General features: G+C 41.7%; 1 protein-coding gene across 1 annotated transcript; it reads left to right on the top strand.

The window, feature by feature from the left end:
• Positions 1 to 247: 247 nt before the first annotated feature.
• On the top strand, positions 248 to 1,502 carry LOC134484165 (FANCD2 opposite strand protein-like). Its single transcript, XM_087601203.1, has one exon. It carries the CDS (start codon positions 281 to 283, stop codon positions 821 to 823), a length of 543 nt encoding a protein of 180 aa, XP_087457329.1. The 5' UTR covers positions 248 to 280; the 3' UTR covers positions 824 to 1,502.
• Positions 1,503 to 17,222: the final 15,720 nt, after the last annotated feature.

Below are 17,222 nucleotides of genomic sequence, written 5' to 3'. Positions count from 1 at the left end.
ATAACACGTTATTTCCTATTCACTTTTATTGCATAACGGAAAATAATTCTAAACTATCAACATTCATTCAAAATGTGATTATGGGACCAAAAGTTGTCTTGGCCTCAAGGGTCCCATATCTGACTTTCTGAAGATTGGGTAGTAGGCAGACCTTGAAACCTCACAGTGGGTTAGGTTCTGGTGGCCTTAGGTCACAAAGGCTGTTGCTAAGAGCCAGAGAGAGAAGACTCAGGTACTACTCTGGAATCTGTGCTGTGTAGGGGAGTATAATCAGACTGTCATGGCAGGATACCAGCTCTGGTCCCCCTGGAGCCCCCTAGATGAGAGTTTGCAATGGCTTCGCCACACAACACCTACTTTTGCTTCCAAACATCCTTTTAGGTTCTCGCCTTTTTTCCCACAGAGCCCCTGTGATGTGGAAGTTCAACAGTGCTTTCACGAAGTAGCTGTGGTCTCTGTGATGCCCAGGATGATAGCCGCAAGGAGCTCAGAGTTACCTGGCCACCCACTTGAGCCACAGAAAGGAACAGCAGCCAAGAAGACACCAACGATTAGGAAGCCCCAGCCCATCAGACTCCTTGGGGTGGATTCAGTTTTTGGCAGGGTTATTACAGTCCAGCCACCCAAGTGGACTGGGACCTTCAAAATTTCTAAAACATCGGCCTTCAGCAAAATTATCAGCAAAGAACAACAGTGGCCCACTGGACTCAAGGAGCCCCAGATTGAGATGACACTGGCCATGTGCAAACAGATGCTACGCTCCATTCTTCTGCTGTATGCAATATACAAAAAGTGCACCTTTGCCCTGCAACACTCCCAGTAAAGGGTTTCCAGCTGATCTCAGTACGTCACGCTATACTCTATGGTATGTACTGGATCTTACAAAAACCTGTCTATATACGTCAAACTGTTACCCCCTTATTATGTTTTCCCCTCTTTCAAGCTGTAATAGCCTAGAAGTTCCTCTCCTGCTTTTCTCTGCACAAGCAGTACCAAAGAGACTGAGCAAGGAAGAACATTTCTGTTGAAAGCTGAATGAACATTGAAAAGTTAAACTACCACCAATCAACATGCTCGTGTGATACCAACGAATTAGACAAACTACACAGGCCAACCAGTCCAGTGTGAACACACTCAAGCCCCAAAGATAACTGAAGCGCTCAGGGGAGAAGAGGAACTTTATATATATTAAAACAGACATGTATGGATTTTTCTGAGTACCAGAAGATTAAGCATTCGAAAGTCAAAATCTTAGTGTTCGTTAAAGACCAACTTGAGAACAGCTGTCCTTCAGCAAACAGATTACCACCACAGCAACCTAACCATAGGACCCTAATATTAATGTGGGTAAAAATGATAAAAACGATAAAAAAATTAATCCTTACATCCTGACAAGGATGAAATTGTTAGCAGTTGTGAGAGTTGACTTTTTTGGGAAGACAGGAGAATCCCCATTTTAGCTCCCGGTGTTGTAATTCCAATAAACCATCATTGTTGTATTAAAGGCGAGTTTAAAATTTCTTATTTCAGACTGTAACTTAATCCTAAATTGAGGATTCTTATACAATGAACCAAACAAGAAAAAAAGAAACAATGAATGAGTGAATGAATGAATGAATGAATGAATGAAAAAGGAAGTGTTAGGTTCAATGTATTGTTGCTGGATTATGTTGAAATTGTGAGTTTATAAATTGTCCTGCAGATGGCCCATAATCTCTGATTGGAGAGCTTGTAGCCTCCAAAATTCAAATATGCGTACATAGACTGTAGTAAGTATAGAAACCAGGAAAGTCAAATTGGACCATAGCCAGGATAAAGGTGTTGGGGAGCAAAAGACAGGGGAAGAGTAAAGTGTAAATAATCTGATCACAGAAATGGGAAAGGGGGATTCCTTAGGGAATGGGAGTGAGCCAAATATAGAAGAAAGTTGAAAGAGAGAAAAGAAGATGGTAGGATAGAGTGCAAGGTTAGAGAAAATGGGACGGGGCTTCATATAAAGAGGGAGGGAGGTAAATAAAGAAGAAGGGAGGAGGGTAAAGGGAAATAGCAGAATACAAGTGATCTGGTCAAATGCAGGCTTGTTAGGAAAGGGGGGCAAATACAGGAAGAGAAAAGGAGGTAAATAATATAGATGACTGAAAAAAAGAAGAAATCATACTGTGAACTACCTATAAATCCCTATAACACATGTACTTATGTTTATAATTATACACACAGATTTAATGAACTGCTCTCATTGGAACTGATGGTGCTTCCACAAAGAGTCAAAGACCACCTAACAAATCCCCCAATACCAGATATGAGAAGCCCTCTGAGTTCTTAAATAGGCCTGCCTAAGAGACTCAACAAAATATAGTGTATTGCTGTTGTCCTGAGTTAATTGTCAGATAGAGAAGGTAAGTCTCTATTGCTGAAGACACCAGGAATTTGAGAAACTGGCTTCAGAGTCCCCTTAGGTAGAACTGACCGGAATTGACTCTTGCACAGAAATAGCTTTTATGGTACCAGAAATACAAGCTTCCAAAGAAGAGAGGCAACAAACAGTCCTATTCAGCTACAACACCTAGGAATCAAGTCACAGGTGCCTCCACCCACAAAGGGCTCAAACCTGTCACATCAATACCTAATCAAAAAGTGCCCTAAAGGCTTGACTACAACCAAATCTTAGGGGATATTTTTCTCCCTCTTCTCTAATGATTTTGGGTTGTTTGGTTGACATAATAGTGTCAGACCTCTGGCTCACCTGACACACAAACACATAATTTCTTAGAACCTTTCGTTTCTCATTTATTCCCAAGATGACATGTTAATATTCATATCACAATATAAACTATGAAATTCAAAAGCCCCCACGTCCTTACACATTCAAACACATTAAAACTCCAGTCTCTTTAAAATATCTTCTAATCTCCCCCTTTACAAAACAATCCCACGATCTCCTTTAAAACTGCAAAGTCATTCCTCTATAGGCAACTGTAAAATCAAAATTAAATGAAAAACTTCTCATTTTAAGAGGGAAGAACCAGGGCTCAGTCATAATCTGAACAAGGCCATATCAAACTCCAGTCATAAGATAACTCAGTGTTCGATGTCTGGGATTCATTCATGAACTTGTGGGTCACTCTAAAGGGTTTAGGTCACTGCTCTGGCTCTGCTTTCGGCAGGACACACAGTTTGTCTTCTAAGCTCTGGCAGGCTCCACTCCACTACTGCTGCTCTTCTTGGAGGTTGCCCCATGGTACTGACATCTGCAAAGTGCTGGTGTCTTCAGCTGCAACTGGGCTTCATGGTGTCCTCAACTAGGCTCACTTCATGGCACCAAAGCTTCAGTTTTCTGCATGACGCCCAGGTCCTAGGCTGTCAACTGCTACTGAGGCTGCATCTTCACCAATGTCCTCCCTGCCCTCTCCCAGGAACAAGCCTCAGTTGCTCTCCACAATGCTTTCAAAACCAGTACCACCTAGATGACTCTTAAACTGCCAAGTTCATCTACCAGAACAGGGTAAAACCTTGGTCATTTCTGGAACACAGCTTCTGTGTGCTGACTCTCTAAAAACACTTTTCAGAAGATTTCACCACAGTGATACTGGCCCCTTCCTAATCACTAATTTCTCAGCTTGAGACAAGCAACATTCAGAATCCCAGAAGAGCAAAGGTTTAACATTAGCAGTTCTAGTATATTATTAATCACAGTTGATTCTTCAGGCCCAGCTAAAGAGAACCACAGAATCTTTTTTTTTTATTAACTTGAGTATTTCTTATATACATTTCGAGTGTTATTCCCTTTCCCGGTATCCGGGCAAACATCCCCCTCCCCCCTCCCCTTCCTTATGGGTGTTCCCCTCCCAACCCTCCCCCCATTGCCGCCCTCTCCCCATAGTCTAGTTCACTGGGGGTTCAGTCTTAGCAGGACCCAGGGCTTCCCCTTCCACTGGTGCTCTTACTAGGATATTCATTGCTACCTATGGGGTCAGAGTCCAGGGTCAGTCCATGTATAGAATTTAGGTAGTGCCTTAGTCCCTGGAAGCTCTGGTTGCTTGACATTGTTGTACTTTTAGGGTCTCGAGCCCCTTCAAGCTCTTCCAGTTCTTTCTCTGATTCCTTCAACGTGGGACCTATTCTCAGTTCAGTGGTTTGCTGCTGGCATTCGCCTCTGTATTTGCTGTATTCTGGCTGTGTCTCTCAGGAGCGATCTACATCCGGCTCCTGTCGGTCTGCACTTCTTTGCTTCATCCATCTTGTCTAATTGGGTGGCTGTATATGTATGGGCCACATGTGGGGCAGGCTCTGAATGGGTGTTCCTTAAGTCTCTGTTTTAATCTTTGCCTCTCCCTTCCCTGCCAAGGGTATTCTTTTTCCTCATTTAAAGATGGAGTGAAGCATTCACATTTTGATCATCCGTCTTGAGTTTCGTTTGTTCTAGGGATCTAGGGTAATTCAAGCATTTGGGCTAATAGCCACTTATCAATGAGTGCATACCATGTATGTCTTTCTGTGATTGGGTTAGCTCACTCAGGATGATATTTTCCAGTTCCAACCATTTGCCTACGAATTTCATAAACTCGTTGTTTTTGATAGCTGAGTAATATTCCATTGTGTAGATGTACCACATTTTCTGTATCCATTCCTCTGTTGAAGGGCATCTGGGTTCTTTCCAGTTTCTGGCTATTATAAATAAGGCTGCGATGAACATAGTGGAGCACGTGTCTCTTTTATATGTTGAGGCATCTTTTGGGTATATGCCCAAGAGTGGTAGAGCTGGATCCTCAGGCAGTTCAATGTCCAATTTTCTGAGGAACCTCCAGACTGATTTCCAGAATGGTTTTACCAGTCTGCAATCCCACCAACAATGGAGGAGTGTTCCTCTTTCTCCACATCCTCGACAGCATCTGCTGTCACCTGAGTTTTTGATCTTAGCCAATCGCCCTGGTGTGAGGTGAAATCTCAGGGTTGTTTTGATTTGCATTTCCCTCATGACTAAAGATGTTGAACATTTCTTTAGGTGTTTCTCAGCCATTCGGCATTCCTCAGCTGTGAATTCTTTGTTTAGCTCTGAACCCCATTTTTTAATAGGGTTATTTGTTTCCCTGCGGTCTAACTTCTTGAGTTCTTTGTATATTTTGGATATAAGGCATCTATCTGTTGTAGGATTGGTAAAGATCTTTTCCCAATCTGTTGGTTGCCGATTTGTCCTAACCACAGTGTCCTTTGCCTTACAGAAGCTTTGCAGTTTTATTAGATCCCATTTGTCGATTCTTGATCTTAGAGCATAAGCCATTGGTGTTTTGTTCAGGAAATTTTTTCCAGTGCCCATGTGTTCCAGATGCTTCCCTAGTTTTTCTTCTATTAGTTTGAGTGTGTCTGGTTTGATGTGGAGGTCCTTGATCCACTTGGACTTAAGCTTTGTACAGGGTGATAAGCATGGATCGATCTGCATTTTTCTACATGTTGCCCTCCAGTTGAACCAGCACCATTTGCTGAAAATGCTATCTTTTTTCCATTGGATGGTTTTGGCTCCTTTGTCAAAAATCAAGTGACCATAGGTGTGTGGGTTCATTTCTGGGTCTTCAATTCTATTCCATTGGTCTATCTATCTGTCTCTGTACCAATACCATGCAGTTTTTATCTCTATTGGTCTGTAATACTGCTTCAGTGCAGGGATAGTGATTCCCCCTGAAGTCCTTTTATTGTTGAGGATAGCTTTAGCTATCCTGGGTTTTTTGTTATTCCAGACGAATTTGCAAATTGTTCTGTCTAACTCTTTGAAGAATTGGATTGGTATTTTGATGGGGATTGCATTGAATCTGTAGATTGCTTTTGGTAAAATGGCCATTTTTACTAAATTAATCCTGCCAATCCATGAGCATGGGAGATCTTTCCATCTTCTGAGGTCTTCTTCAATTTCTTTCCTCAGTGTCTTGAAGTTCTTATTGTACAGATCTTTTACTTGCTTGGTTAAAGTCACACCGAGGTACTTTATATTATTTGGGTCTATTATGAAGGGTGTCGTTTCCCTAATTTCTTTCTCGGCTTGTTTCTCTTTTGTATAGAGGAAGGCAACTGATTTATTTGAGTTAATTTTATACCCAGCCACTTTGCTGAAGTTGTTTATCAGCTTTAGTAGTTCTCTGGTGGAACTTTTGGGATCACTTACATATACTATCATGTCATCTGCAAATAGTGATATTTTGACCTCTTCTTTTCCGATCTGTATCCCCTTGATCTCCTTTTGTTGTCTGATTGCTCTGGCTAGAACTTCAAGAACTATATTGAATAAGTAGGGAGAGAGTGGGCAGCCTTGTCTAGTCCCTGATTTTAGTGGGATTGCTTCAAGTTTCTCTCCATTTAGTTTAATGTTAGCAACTGGTTTGCTGTATATGGCTTTTACTATGTTTAGGTATGCGCCTTGAATTCCTATTCTTTCCAGGACTTTTATCATGAAGGGGTGTTGCATTTTGTCAAATGCTTTCTCAGCATCTAATGAAATGATCATGTGGTTCTGTTCTTTCAGTTTGTTTATATAATGGATCACGTTGATGGTTTTCCATATATTAAACCATCCCTGCATGCCTGGGATGAAGCCTACTTGATCATGGTGGATGATTGTTTTGATGTGCTCTTGAATTCGGTTTGCCCGAATTTTATTGAGTATTTTTGCATCGATATTCATAAGGGAAATTGGTCTGAAGTTCTCTTTCTTTGTTGGGTCTTTGTGTGGTTTAGGTATAAGAGTAATTGTGGCTTCGTGGAAGGAATTCGGTAGTGCTCCATCTGTTTCAATTTTGTGGAATAGTTTGGATAATATTGGTATGAGGTCTTCTATGAAGGTTTGATAGAATTCTGCACTAAACCTGTCTGGACCTGGGCTCTTTTTGGTTGGGAGACCTTTAATGACTGCTTCTATTTCCTTAGGAGTTATGGGGTTGTTTAACTGGTTTATCTGTTCCTGATTTAACTTCGATACCTGTTATCTGTCTAGGAAATTGTCCATTTCCTGAAGATTTTCAAGTTTTGTTGAATATAGGTTTTTACATTAAGATCTGATGATTTTTTCAATTTCCTCTGAATCTGTAGTTATGTCTCCCTTTTCATTTCTGATTTTGTTAATTTGGACGCACTCTCTGTGTCCTCTCGTTAGTCTGGCTAAGGGTTTATCTATCTTGTTGATTTTCTCAAAGAACCAACTTTTGGTTCTGTTGATTCTTTCTATGGTCCTTTTTGTTTCTACTTGGCTTATTACAGCTCTGAGTTTGATTATTTCCTGCCTTCTACTCCTCCTGGGTGTATTTGCTTCTTTTTGTTCTAGAGCTTTTAGGTGTGCTGTCAAGCTGCTGACATATGCTCTCTCCTGTTTCTTTCTGCAGGCACTCAGCGCTATGAGTTTTCCTCTTAGCACAGCTTTCATTGTGTCCCATAAGTTTGGGTATGTTGTATCTTCATTTTCATTAAATTCTAAAAAGTTTTTAATTTCTTTCTTTATTTCTTCCTTGACCAGGTTATCATTGAGTAGAGCATTGTTCAATTTCCACGTATATGTGGGCATTCTTCCCTTATTGTTATTGAAGACCAGTTTTAGGCCGTGCTGGTCCGATAGCACGCATGGGATTATTTCTATCTTTCTGTACCTGTTGAGGCCCGTTTTTTGACCAATTATATGGTCAATTTTGGAGAAAGTGCCATGAGGAGCTGAGAAGAAGGTATATCCTTTTGCTTTAGGATAGAATGTTCTATAAATATCTGTTAAGTCCATTTGGCTCATGACTTCTCTTAGTCTGTCTACGCCTCTGTTTAATTTCTGTTTCCATGATCTGTTCATTGATGAGAGTGGGGTGTTGAAATCTCCCACTATTATTGTGTGAGGTGCAATGTGTGTTTTGAGCTTTAGTAAGGTTTCTTTTACGTATGTAGGTGCCCTTGTATTTGGGGCATAGATATTTAGGATTGAGAGTTCATCTTGGTGGATTTTTCCTTTGATGAATATGAAGTGTCCTTCCTTATCTTTTTTGATGACTTTTAGTTGGAAATTGATTTTATTTGATATTAGAATGGCTACTTCAGCTTGCTTCTTCTGACCATTTGCTTGGAAAGTTGTTTTCCAGCCTTTCACTCTGAGGTAGTGTCTGTCTTTGTCTCTGAGCTGTGTTTCCTGTAGGCAGCAGAATGCAGGGTCCTCGTTGCGTATCCAATTTGTTAATCTATGTCTTTTTATTGGGGAGTTGAGGCCATTGATATTGAGAGATATTAAGGAATAGTGATTATTGCTTCCCGTTATATTCATATTTGGATGTGAGTTTATGTTTGTGTGCTTTCATTCTCTTTGTTTTGTTGCCAAGACGATTAGTTTCTTGCTTCTTCTAGGGTATAGCTTGCCTCCTTATGTTGTGCTTTACCATTTATTATCCTTTGTAGTGCTGGATTTGTAGAAAGATATTGTGTAAATTTGGTTTTGTCATGGAATATCTTGGTTTCTCCATCAATGTTAATTGAGAGTTTTGCTGGATACAGTAACCTGGGCTGGCATTTGTGTTCTCTTAGGGTCTGTATGACATCAGTCCAGGATCTTCTGGCCTTCATAGTTTCTGGCGAGAAGTCTGGTGTGATTCTGATAGGTCTCCCTTTATATGTTACTTGACCTTTTTCCCTTACTGCTTTTAATATTCTTTCTTTATTTTGTGCGTTTGGTGTTTTGACAATTATGTGACCGGAGGTGTTTCTTTTCTGGTCCAATCTATTTGGAGTTCTGTAGGCTTCTTGTATGTCTATGGGTATCTCTTTTTTTAGGTTAGGGAAGTTTTCTTCTATGATTTTGTCGAAGATATTTACTGGTCCTTTGAGCTGGGAGTCTTCACTCTCTTCTATACCTATTATCCTTAGGTTTGATCTTCTCATTGAGTCCTGGATTTCCTGTATGTTTTGGACCAGTAGCTTTTTCCGCTTTACATTATCTTTGACAGTTGAGTCAATGATTTCTATGGAATCTTCTGCTCCTGAGATTCTCTCTTCCATCTCTTGTATTCTGTTGGTGAAGCTTGTATCTACAGCTCCTTGTCTCTTCTTTTGGTTTTCTATATCCAGGGTTGTTTCCATGTGTTCTTTCTTGATTGCTTCTATTTCCATTTTTAATTTCTTCAACTGTTTGATTGTGTTTTCCTGGAATTCTTTCAGGGATTTTTGTGTCTCCTCTCTATGGGCTTCTACTTTTTTATATGTTTTCCTGGAATTCTTTCAGGGATTTTTGTGTCTCCTCTCTATGGGCTTCTACTTGTTTATTTATGTTTTCCTGGAATTCTTTCAGGGATTTTTGCGATTCTTTCAGGCATTTTTGCGATTCCTCTCTGTAGGCTTCTACTTGTTCTCTAAGGGAGTTCTTCACGTCTTTCTTGAAGTCCTCCAGCATCATGATCAAATATGATTTTGAAACTAGATCTTGCTTTTCTGGTGTGTTTGGATATTCCATGTTTGTTTTGATGGGAGAATTGGGCTCCGATGGTGCCATGTAGTCTTTGTTTCTGTTGCTTGGGTTCCTGGGCTTGCCTCTCGCCATCAGATTATCTCTAGTGTTACTTTGTTCTTCTATTTCTGACAGTGGCTAGACTGTCCTATAAGCCTGTGTGTCAGGAGTGCTGTAGACCTGTTTTCCTCTCTTTCAGTCAGTTATGGGGACAGAGTGTTCTGCTTTTGGGCATGTAGTTTTTCCTCTCTACAGGTCTTCAGCTGTTCCTGTGGGCCTGTGTCTTGAGTTCACCAGGCAGCTTTCTTGCAGCAGAAAAGTTGGTCTTACCTGTGGTCCCGAGGCTCAAGTTCGCTCGAGGTGTGCTGCCCACGGGCTCTCTGCAGCGGCAGCAACCAGGAAGACTTGTGCCGCCGTTTCCGGGAGCTTCAGTGCACCAGGGTTCCAGATGGTCTTTGGCTTTTTCCTCTGGCGTCCGAGATGTGTGTGCAGAGAGCAGTCTCTTCTGGTTTCCCAGGCTTGTCTGCCTCTCTGAAGGTTCAGCTCTCCCTCCCACGGGATTTGGGTGCAGAGAACTGTTTATCCGGTCTGTTTCCTTCAGTTTCTGGTGGTGTCTCAGGAACAGGGGTCCTACCGCTCCTGGGCCCTCCCCCACGGGAGCCCAGAGGCCTTATACAGTTTCCTCTTGGGCCAGGGATGTGGGCAGGGGTGAGCAGTGTTGTTGGTCTCTTCCGCTCTGCAGCCTCAAGAGTGCCCACCTGACCAGGTGGTTGGGTCTCTCTCTCACAGGGTCTGGGGGCAGAGAGCTGCTGCGAGCCGGGATCCGCGGGTGTGGGACTTCCGGTAAACACAGAACGTGCGCGGTCCTAGAGGAATTCTGCTTCCGTGTGTCCCAAGCTCACCAGGCAGCTTTCTTGCAGCAGAAAAGTTGGTCTTACCTGTGGTCCCGGGGCTCAAGTTCGCTCGTGGGGTGCTGCTCACGGGCTCTCTGCAGCGGCAGCAACCAGGAAGACCTGTGCCGCCCCTTCCGGGAGCTTCAGTGCACCAGGGCTCCAGATGGTCTTTGGCTTTTTCCTCTGGCGTCCGAGATGTGTGTGCAGAGAGCAGTCTCTTCTGGTTTCCCAGGCTTGTCTGCCTCTCTGAAGGTTTAGCTCTCCCTCCCACGGGATTTGGGTGCAGAGAACTGTTTACCCGGTCTGTTTCCTTCAGGTTCTGGTGGTGTCCGTCATACTGGCCTTGAACAATGTAATAAAGAATTATCAAATACAAAGTCACCCAGGTTGCCTTCTCATATCTGTCACCTGAACTGTGAATAGGTTCCGAGGTTCCATCCATTATCTTTAAGGTGGGAGCAAGGCAGCAGCATCCAGGAAGGCATGGTGCGGGAGGGGCTGAGTTCTACATCCTCACCAGAAGGAAGCCAGGAAACAACTCAGAACCACAGAATCTTAAGTCAAAATAACAAATAGCCTGATAAAGTCTATAAATTTCTCTGTGTAATTTCCAGAGCCTTTAACATTCTTATCTTCCAAGCTTTTTTTTTTTTTTTTTTTTTTTTTTTTTTTACAGAACGGCTCACCAAGATTAGAACATTCTATTGTTTTTTGTAGCACAAACTTCCAAAGCCTTTCCACAATTCCTGCAAACAACATGGTTATATCTGTCACTCTAGGTATCAATTTCTGTCCTGGTAAAGGTTCCTAAGGCTGTGATGTAACACCAAGATCAAGCAGCAAGTTGGGGAGGAAAAGGCTTATTTGTATCATACTCTACATCACACTGTTCATCCCTGAAGGACAACAGGAGAGGAAGTCAAACAGAGCAGGAACCTGGTGGCAAGAGCTGATGCAGAAGGCATATAGGAGTTCTGCCTGCTTTCTTTATTTCTTTCTTATTAATTTGATATTTTCTTTATTTACGTTTCAAATGTAAACCCCTTCCTGGTATGCCTTCTGTTAAATCCTATTTCATGCCAACTCGCCCTGCTTCTATGAGAGTGCTACACCACCAACCCATCCACTACCTACCACCTCCCCACCTTCGCATTCCCCTTCACTGGTGCATCAAGCCTTCAAAGGATCAAGCCTCTCTTCCTATTGATGCCCTGAAAGTCCATCATCTGCTATACATGTGGCTGGAGCCATGGGTTGCTCCTTGTGTATTCTTTGGTTGGTGTTTTAGTTCCTGTGAGCTTTGGAGTGTTTGGTTGGTTGATATTGTTCTTCCTATGGGGTTGCAAACCCATTCGGCTACTTCAGTCCTTTCTCAAATTCCTCCATTGGTGACCCTCTTCTCAGTCCAGTGGTTGTCTGTGAGCCTCAGCCTCTGTATTTTCAGGTTCTGTCTGTGTCACTCAGAATACTGCTATATCCGGCTCTTGTCAGCATGCAATTCTTGGTATGGACAATAGTGTCTGGTTTTGGTGGTTGTATGTGGGATGGATTCCCAGGTATGGCAGTCTCTGGATAGACTTTCCTTCAGTCTCTGCTCAATATTTGTCTCTGTATTTTCTACTGTGAGTATTTTGGTACCTCTTTCCAGAAGGACTAACTCATCCACACTTTGGTCTTCCTTCCTTTTGAGTTTCATGTAGTCTGTAAATTTTATCTTGGGTATTCCAAGCTTTTGGTCTAATATACACTTATCAGTGAGTATATATCATGTGTTCTTTTGTGATTGGGTTACCTCACCCAGCACGACATTTTCTTGTTCCCTCCATTTGTCTTAGAATTTCATGAAGTCATTGTTTTTTAATAGCTGAGTAGTACGCCATTGTGTAAGTGTACCACATTGACTGTATGCATTCCTCTCTTGAAGGACATTTAGGTTATTTCCAGATTCTGGCTATTACAAATAAGCATACCATGGACATAGTGCAGTATGTGTCCTCAATGTGTGTTGGATCAACCTTTGGGTTTATGCGCATGAGTGGTATAGCAGGGTCCTCAGGTAGTGCAATGTCTAATTTTCTGAGGAACCTCCAGACTGGTTCCCAGAGTGGTTGTACCAGCTTGAAATCCCAGAAACCATGGAGGAACATTCTACTTTCTCCACATCATCCCAGCATCTGCTGTTACCTGAGTTTTTGACCTTAGCCATTCTGAATAGTGTGAGGTGGAGATTTAGGTGGTTTTGATTTATATTTCCCTGATGACTAAGGATGTTGAACATTTCTCTAGGTTCTTCTCAGCCACTTATTATTTCTCAGTTCAGAATTCTTTGCTTAGATCTGTACCCCACTTTTAATAGGATTATCTGGTCCTCTGGAGTATAACTTCTTGAGTTCTTTGTATATATTAGCTATTAGCCCTCTATTGGGCATAGGATTGGTAAAGAACTCTTCTCAATCTGTTGGTTGACATTTGTCCTATTGATAGTGTCTTTGCCTTAGAGAAGGTTTTCACTTTTATGAATTCCTATTTGTATACTTGATCTTAGAGCATAAGCCATTGGTGTTCTGTTCAGGAAATTTTCCTCTGTGCCCATGTGTTCAGGCTCTTCCCCACTTTCTCTTCTATTAGTTTCAGTGTATCTGGTTTTATGAAGAGGTCCTTGATCCACTTGGACTTGGACTTTGTACAGGGCAATAAGAATGAATCAATTTGCTTTTTTCTACATGCTGACCACAAGTTAGACCAGCCCCATTTGTTGAAAATGCTGTCTTTTATCCCCTGGATGCTTTTAGCTCCTTTGTAAAAACTTAAGTGACGATAGAATGTGGGTTCATTTCTGAGTCTTCAATTCTATTTCATTGATCTACCTGCCTGTCTCTTACCAATACCCTACAGTTCTCATCACAATTGTTTTGTGATACAGCTTGAGGTTAGGGATGGTGATTCCCCCAGAAGTTCTTTTATTGCTGAGAATAGTTTTCACTATCCTGGGTTTTTTGTTATTCCAAATTAATTTGCAAATTGCTCTTTCTAACTCTATGAAGAATTGAGTTGGGATTTTGATGGGGATCCTTGGCACCTACTTTTGGCAAGATGGTCATTTTTCCTATATTAATCCTGCCAATCCATGAGCAGGGGAAGTCTTTCTATCTTCTGAGATCTTCTTCAATTTCTTTCTCAGAGACTTGAAGTTCTTGTCATACAGATCTTTTATTTGCTTGGTTAGAGTCACACCAAGGTATATTATAGTGTTTGTGACTATTGTGAAAGTTATCACTTCCTTAATTTCATTCTCAGCCTGTGTAACTTTTGATTAGAGGAAGGCTACAGATTTGAGTTAACTTTATATAGAGTCATTTTGCTGATGTTTTCTTTTTAGAGTTTAAGAGTTCTCTGGTGGAGATTTTGGGGTCACATAAGTATATTCTCATATCATCTGCAAATAGTGAAATTTTGACTTCTTCCTTTCCCACTTTCATCCACTTTACCTTCTTTGTTGTGATATTTCTCTGGCTAGGACTTCAAGTACTGTATTGAATATGTAGGTTGGGATTGGGCAGTTTGTCTAGTCCCTTACTTGAATAGGATTGCTTCGAGTGCCTATACTTATCTTGATGGGGCTACTGGTTTGCTGTACATTGCGTTAACCCTGTTTAGACATACGATTATACTTCTAAACCTTTCCAAGACTTACCATGAAGGGGTCTTGAATTTTCCCAAATGCTTTCTCACCACATAGTGAGGTGATCATGTTGTTTTTTTTTTTTGAGTTTTCTTATATAGTGTTTCATGTGGATGGATTCCATTTCCTCATATTGAACCATCCCTGCATCCCCAGATGAAGCCTAATTGATCATGATGGATGATGATTTTGATGTGTTCTTTGACTCAGTTTGCTAGAATTTTTTCTTTCTTTCTTTTATCTATATTAACTTGAATATTTCTTTTTACATTTCGATTGTTATTCCCCTTCCCGGTCTCCGGGCCAACATCCCCCTAACTCCTACACCTCCCCTTCTATATTGGCTTCCCCTTCCCATCCTCCCTGGATTGTCACACTCTCCCAAACAATCCTGTTTACTGGGGTTTCAGTCTTGGCAGGACCAAGGGCTTCCCCTTGCACTGGTGCTCTTATTAGGCTATTCATTGCTACCTATGAGGTTGGAGCCCAGGGTCAGTCCATGTATAGTCTTTGTGAGGGGCTTAGTCCCTGAAGCTCTGGTAGGTTGTAATTGTTGTTCAAATGGGGTCTCGAGCACCTTCAAGCTCTTCCAGTCCTTTCAAGCTCTTCCAGTCCTTTCTCTGTTTCCTTCAACGGAGGTCCCGTTCTCAGATCAGTGGTTTGCTGCTGGCATTCGCCTATGTATTGGCTGTATTTTGGGTTTCTCTGTCAGGAGAGATCTACATCCGGTTCCTGTCGGCCTGCACTTCTTTGCTTCATCCATCTTATCTAGTTTGGTGGCTGTATATGTATGGGTTACATGTGGGGCAGGCTCGGAATGGGTGTTCCTTCTTCCTCTGTTCTAAGGTTGCCTCCCTGTTCCCTGCCAAGTGTATTCTTGTTCCCCTTTTAAAGAAGGAGTGAAGCATCCATATTTTGGTAATCATTCTTGAGTTTCATGGGTTCTCTGCATAGGGTATTTCAAGCATTTGGGCTAATAGCCACTTATCAATGAGTTCAAACCATGTGTGTTTATCTGTGATTGGGTTACCTCACACAGGATGATATTTTCCAGTTCCATCCGTTTGCCTATGAATTTCATAAAGTCAATGTTTTTGATAGCTGAGTAATATTCCATTGTGTAGATGTACCACATTTTCTGTATCCATTCCTCTGTTGAAGGGTGTCTGGGTTCTTTCCAGCTTCTGGCTAATATAAATAAGGCTGCTATGAACGTAGTAGAGCACGTGTCTTTGTAATATGTTGGGGCATCTTTTGGGTGTATGCCCAAGAGAGGTATAGCTGGGTCCTCAGGTAGTCTAATGTCCAATTTTCTGAGGAACCTCCATACTGATTTCCAGAATGGTTGTACCAGTCTGCAATCCCACCAACAATGGAGGAGTGTTCCTCTTTCTCCACATCCTAGCCAGCATTTGCTGTCACCTGAGTTTTTGATCTTAGCCCTTCTCACTGGTGTGAGGTGAAATCTCAGGGTTGTTTTGATTTGCATTTCCCTTATGACTAAAGATGTTGAACATTTCTTTAGGTGTTTCTCAGCCATTCGGCATTCCTCAGCTGTGAATTCCTTGTTTAGCTCTGAAACCCAGTTTTTTTTTTCAATGAGAATGAGAATTTATTTTTGAGTAATACATCCAATGAGAGATTAGTATATAAATTTATAAGGAACTCAGCTTAATTGTAAGGAAATAATCCATCCAAGGTGTTGTTCATTTTCTTCCATTCCTTTTTTTTCTTTTTTCTTTTTTTTATTAACTTGAGTATTTCTTTTTTCTTTTTCTTTTATTAACTTGAGTATTTCTTATATACATTTCGAGTGTTATTCCCTTTCCCAATTTCTAGGCAAACATCCCCCTAATCCCTCCTCCTCCCCTTCTCTATGGGTGTTCCCCTCCCCATCCTCCACCCATTGCCGACCTCCCCCCAACAATCTAGTTCACTGGGAGTTCAGTCTTAGCAGGACCCAGGGCTTCCCCTTCCACTGGTGCTCTTACCAGGATATTCATTGCTACCTATGAGGTCAGAGTCCCGGGTCAGTCCATGTATAGTCTTTAGGTATTGGCTTAGTCCCTGGAAGCTCTGGTTGCTTGGCATTGTTGTACATATGGGGTCTCGAGCCCCTTCAAGCTCTTCCAGTTCTTTCTCTGATTCCTTCAACGGGGTTCCTATTCTCAGTTCAGTGGTTTGCTGCTGGCATTCGCCTCTGTATTTGCTGTATTCTGGCTGTATCTGTCAGGAGCGATCTACATCCGGCTCATGTCGGCCTGCACTTCTTTGCTTCATCCATCTTGTCTAATTGGATGGCTGTATGTGTATGGGTCACATGTGGGGCAGGCTCTGAATGTGAAACCCAGTTTTAATAGGGTTATTTGTCTCCCTGCGGTCTAACTTCGTGAGTTCTTTGTATACTTTGGATATAAGCCCTCTATCTGTTGTATGATTGGTAAAGATCTTTTCCAATCTGTTGGTTGTCGTTTTGTCCTAACCACAGTGTCCTTTGCCTTACAGAAGCTTTGCAGTTTTATGAGATCCCATTTGTCAATTCTTGATCTTAGAGCATAAGCCACTCGTGTTTTCTTCGGGAAATTTTCTCCAATGCCCATGTGTTCGATATGCTTCCCCACTTTTTCATCTATTAGTTTTAGTGTATCTGTTTTGATGTGGAAGTCCTTTATCCAGTTGGACTTAAGGTTTGTACAGGGTGATAAGCATGGATTGATATGCATTCTTCTACCTACTGACCTCCAGTTGAACCAGCACCATTTGCTGACAAGGCTATCTTTTTTCCATTGTATGGTTTTGGCTCCTTTGTCAAAAATCAAGTGACCATAGGTGTGTGGGTTCATTTCTGGGTCTTCAATTCTATTCCACTGGTCTATCTGTCTGTCTCTGTACCAATACCAGTTTTTATCACTATTGCTCTGTAATACTGCTTGAGTTCAGGGATTGTCATTCCCCCTGAAGTCCTTTTATTGTTAAGGATAGTTTTAGCTATCCTGGGCTTTTTGTTATTCTAGATGAATTTGCAAATTGTTCTGTCTACCTCTCTGAAGAACTGGATTGGTATTTTGACGGGGATTGCATTGAATCTGTAGATCGATTTTTGTAAAATGACCATTTTAACTAAATTAATCCTGCTAATCCATGAGCATGGGAGATCTTTCCATCTTCTGAGGTCTTCGTCAATTGCTTTCTTCAG

This window comes from Rattus norvegicus, chromosome X (assembly GCF_021556685.1).
Source record: "Rattus norvegicus strain SHRSP/BbbUtx chromosome X, alternate assembly SHRSP_T2T, whole genome shotgun sequence".
NCBI lineage: Eukaryota > Metazoa > Chordata > Mammalia > Rodentia > Muridae > Rattus > Rattus norvegicus.
Note: the sequence above shows the minus strand (reverse complement) of the source record. Positions and strands in the feature narration are given on the sequence as shown.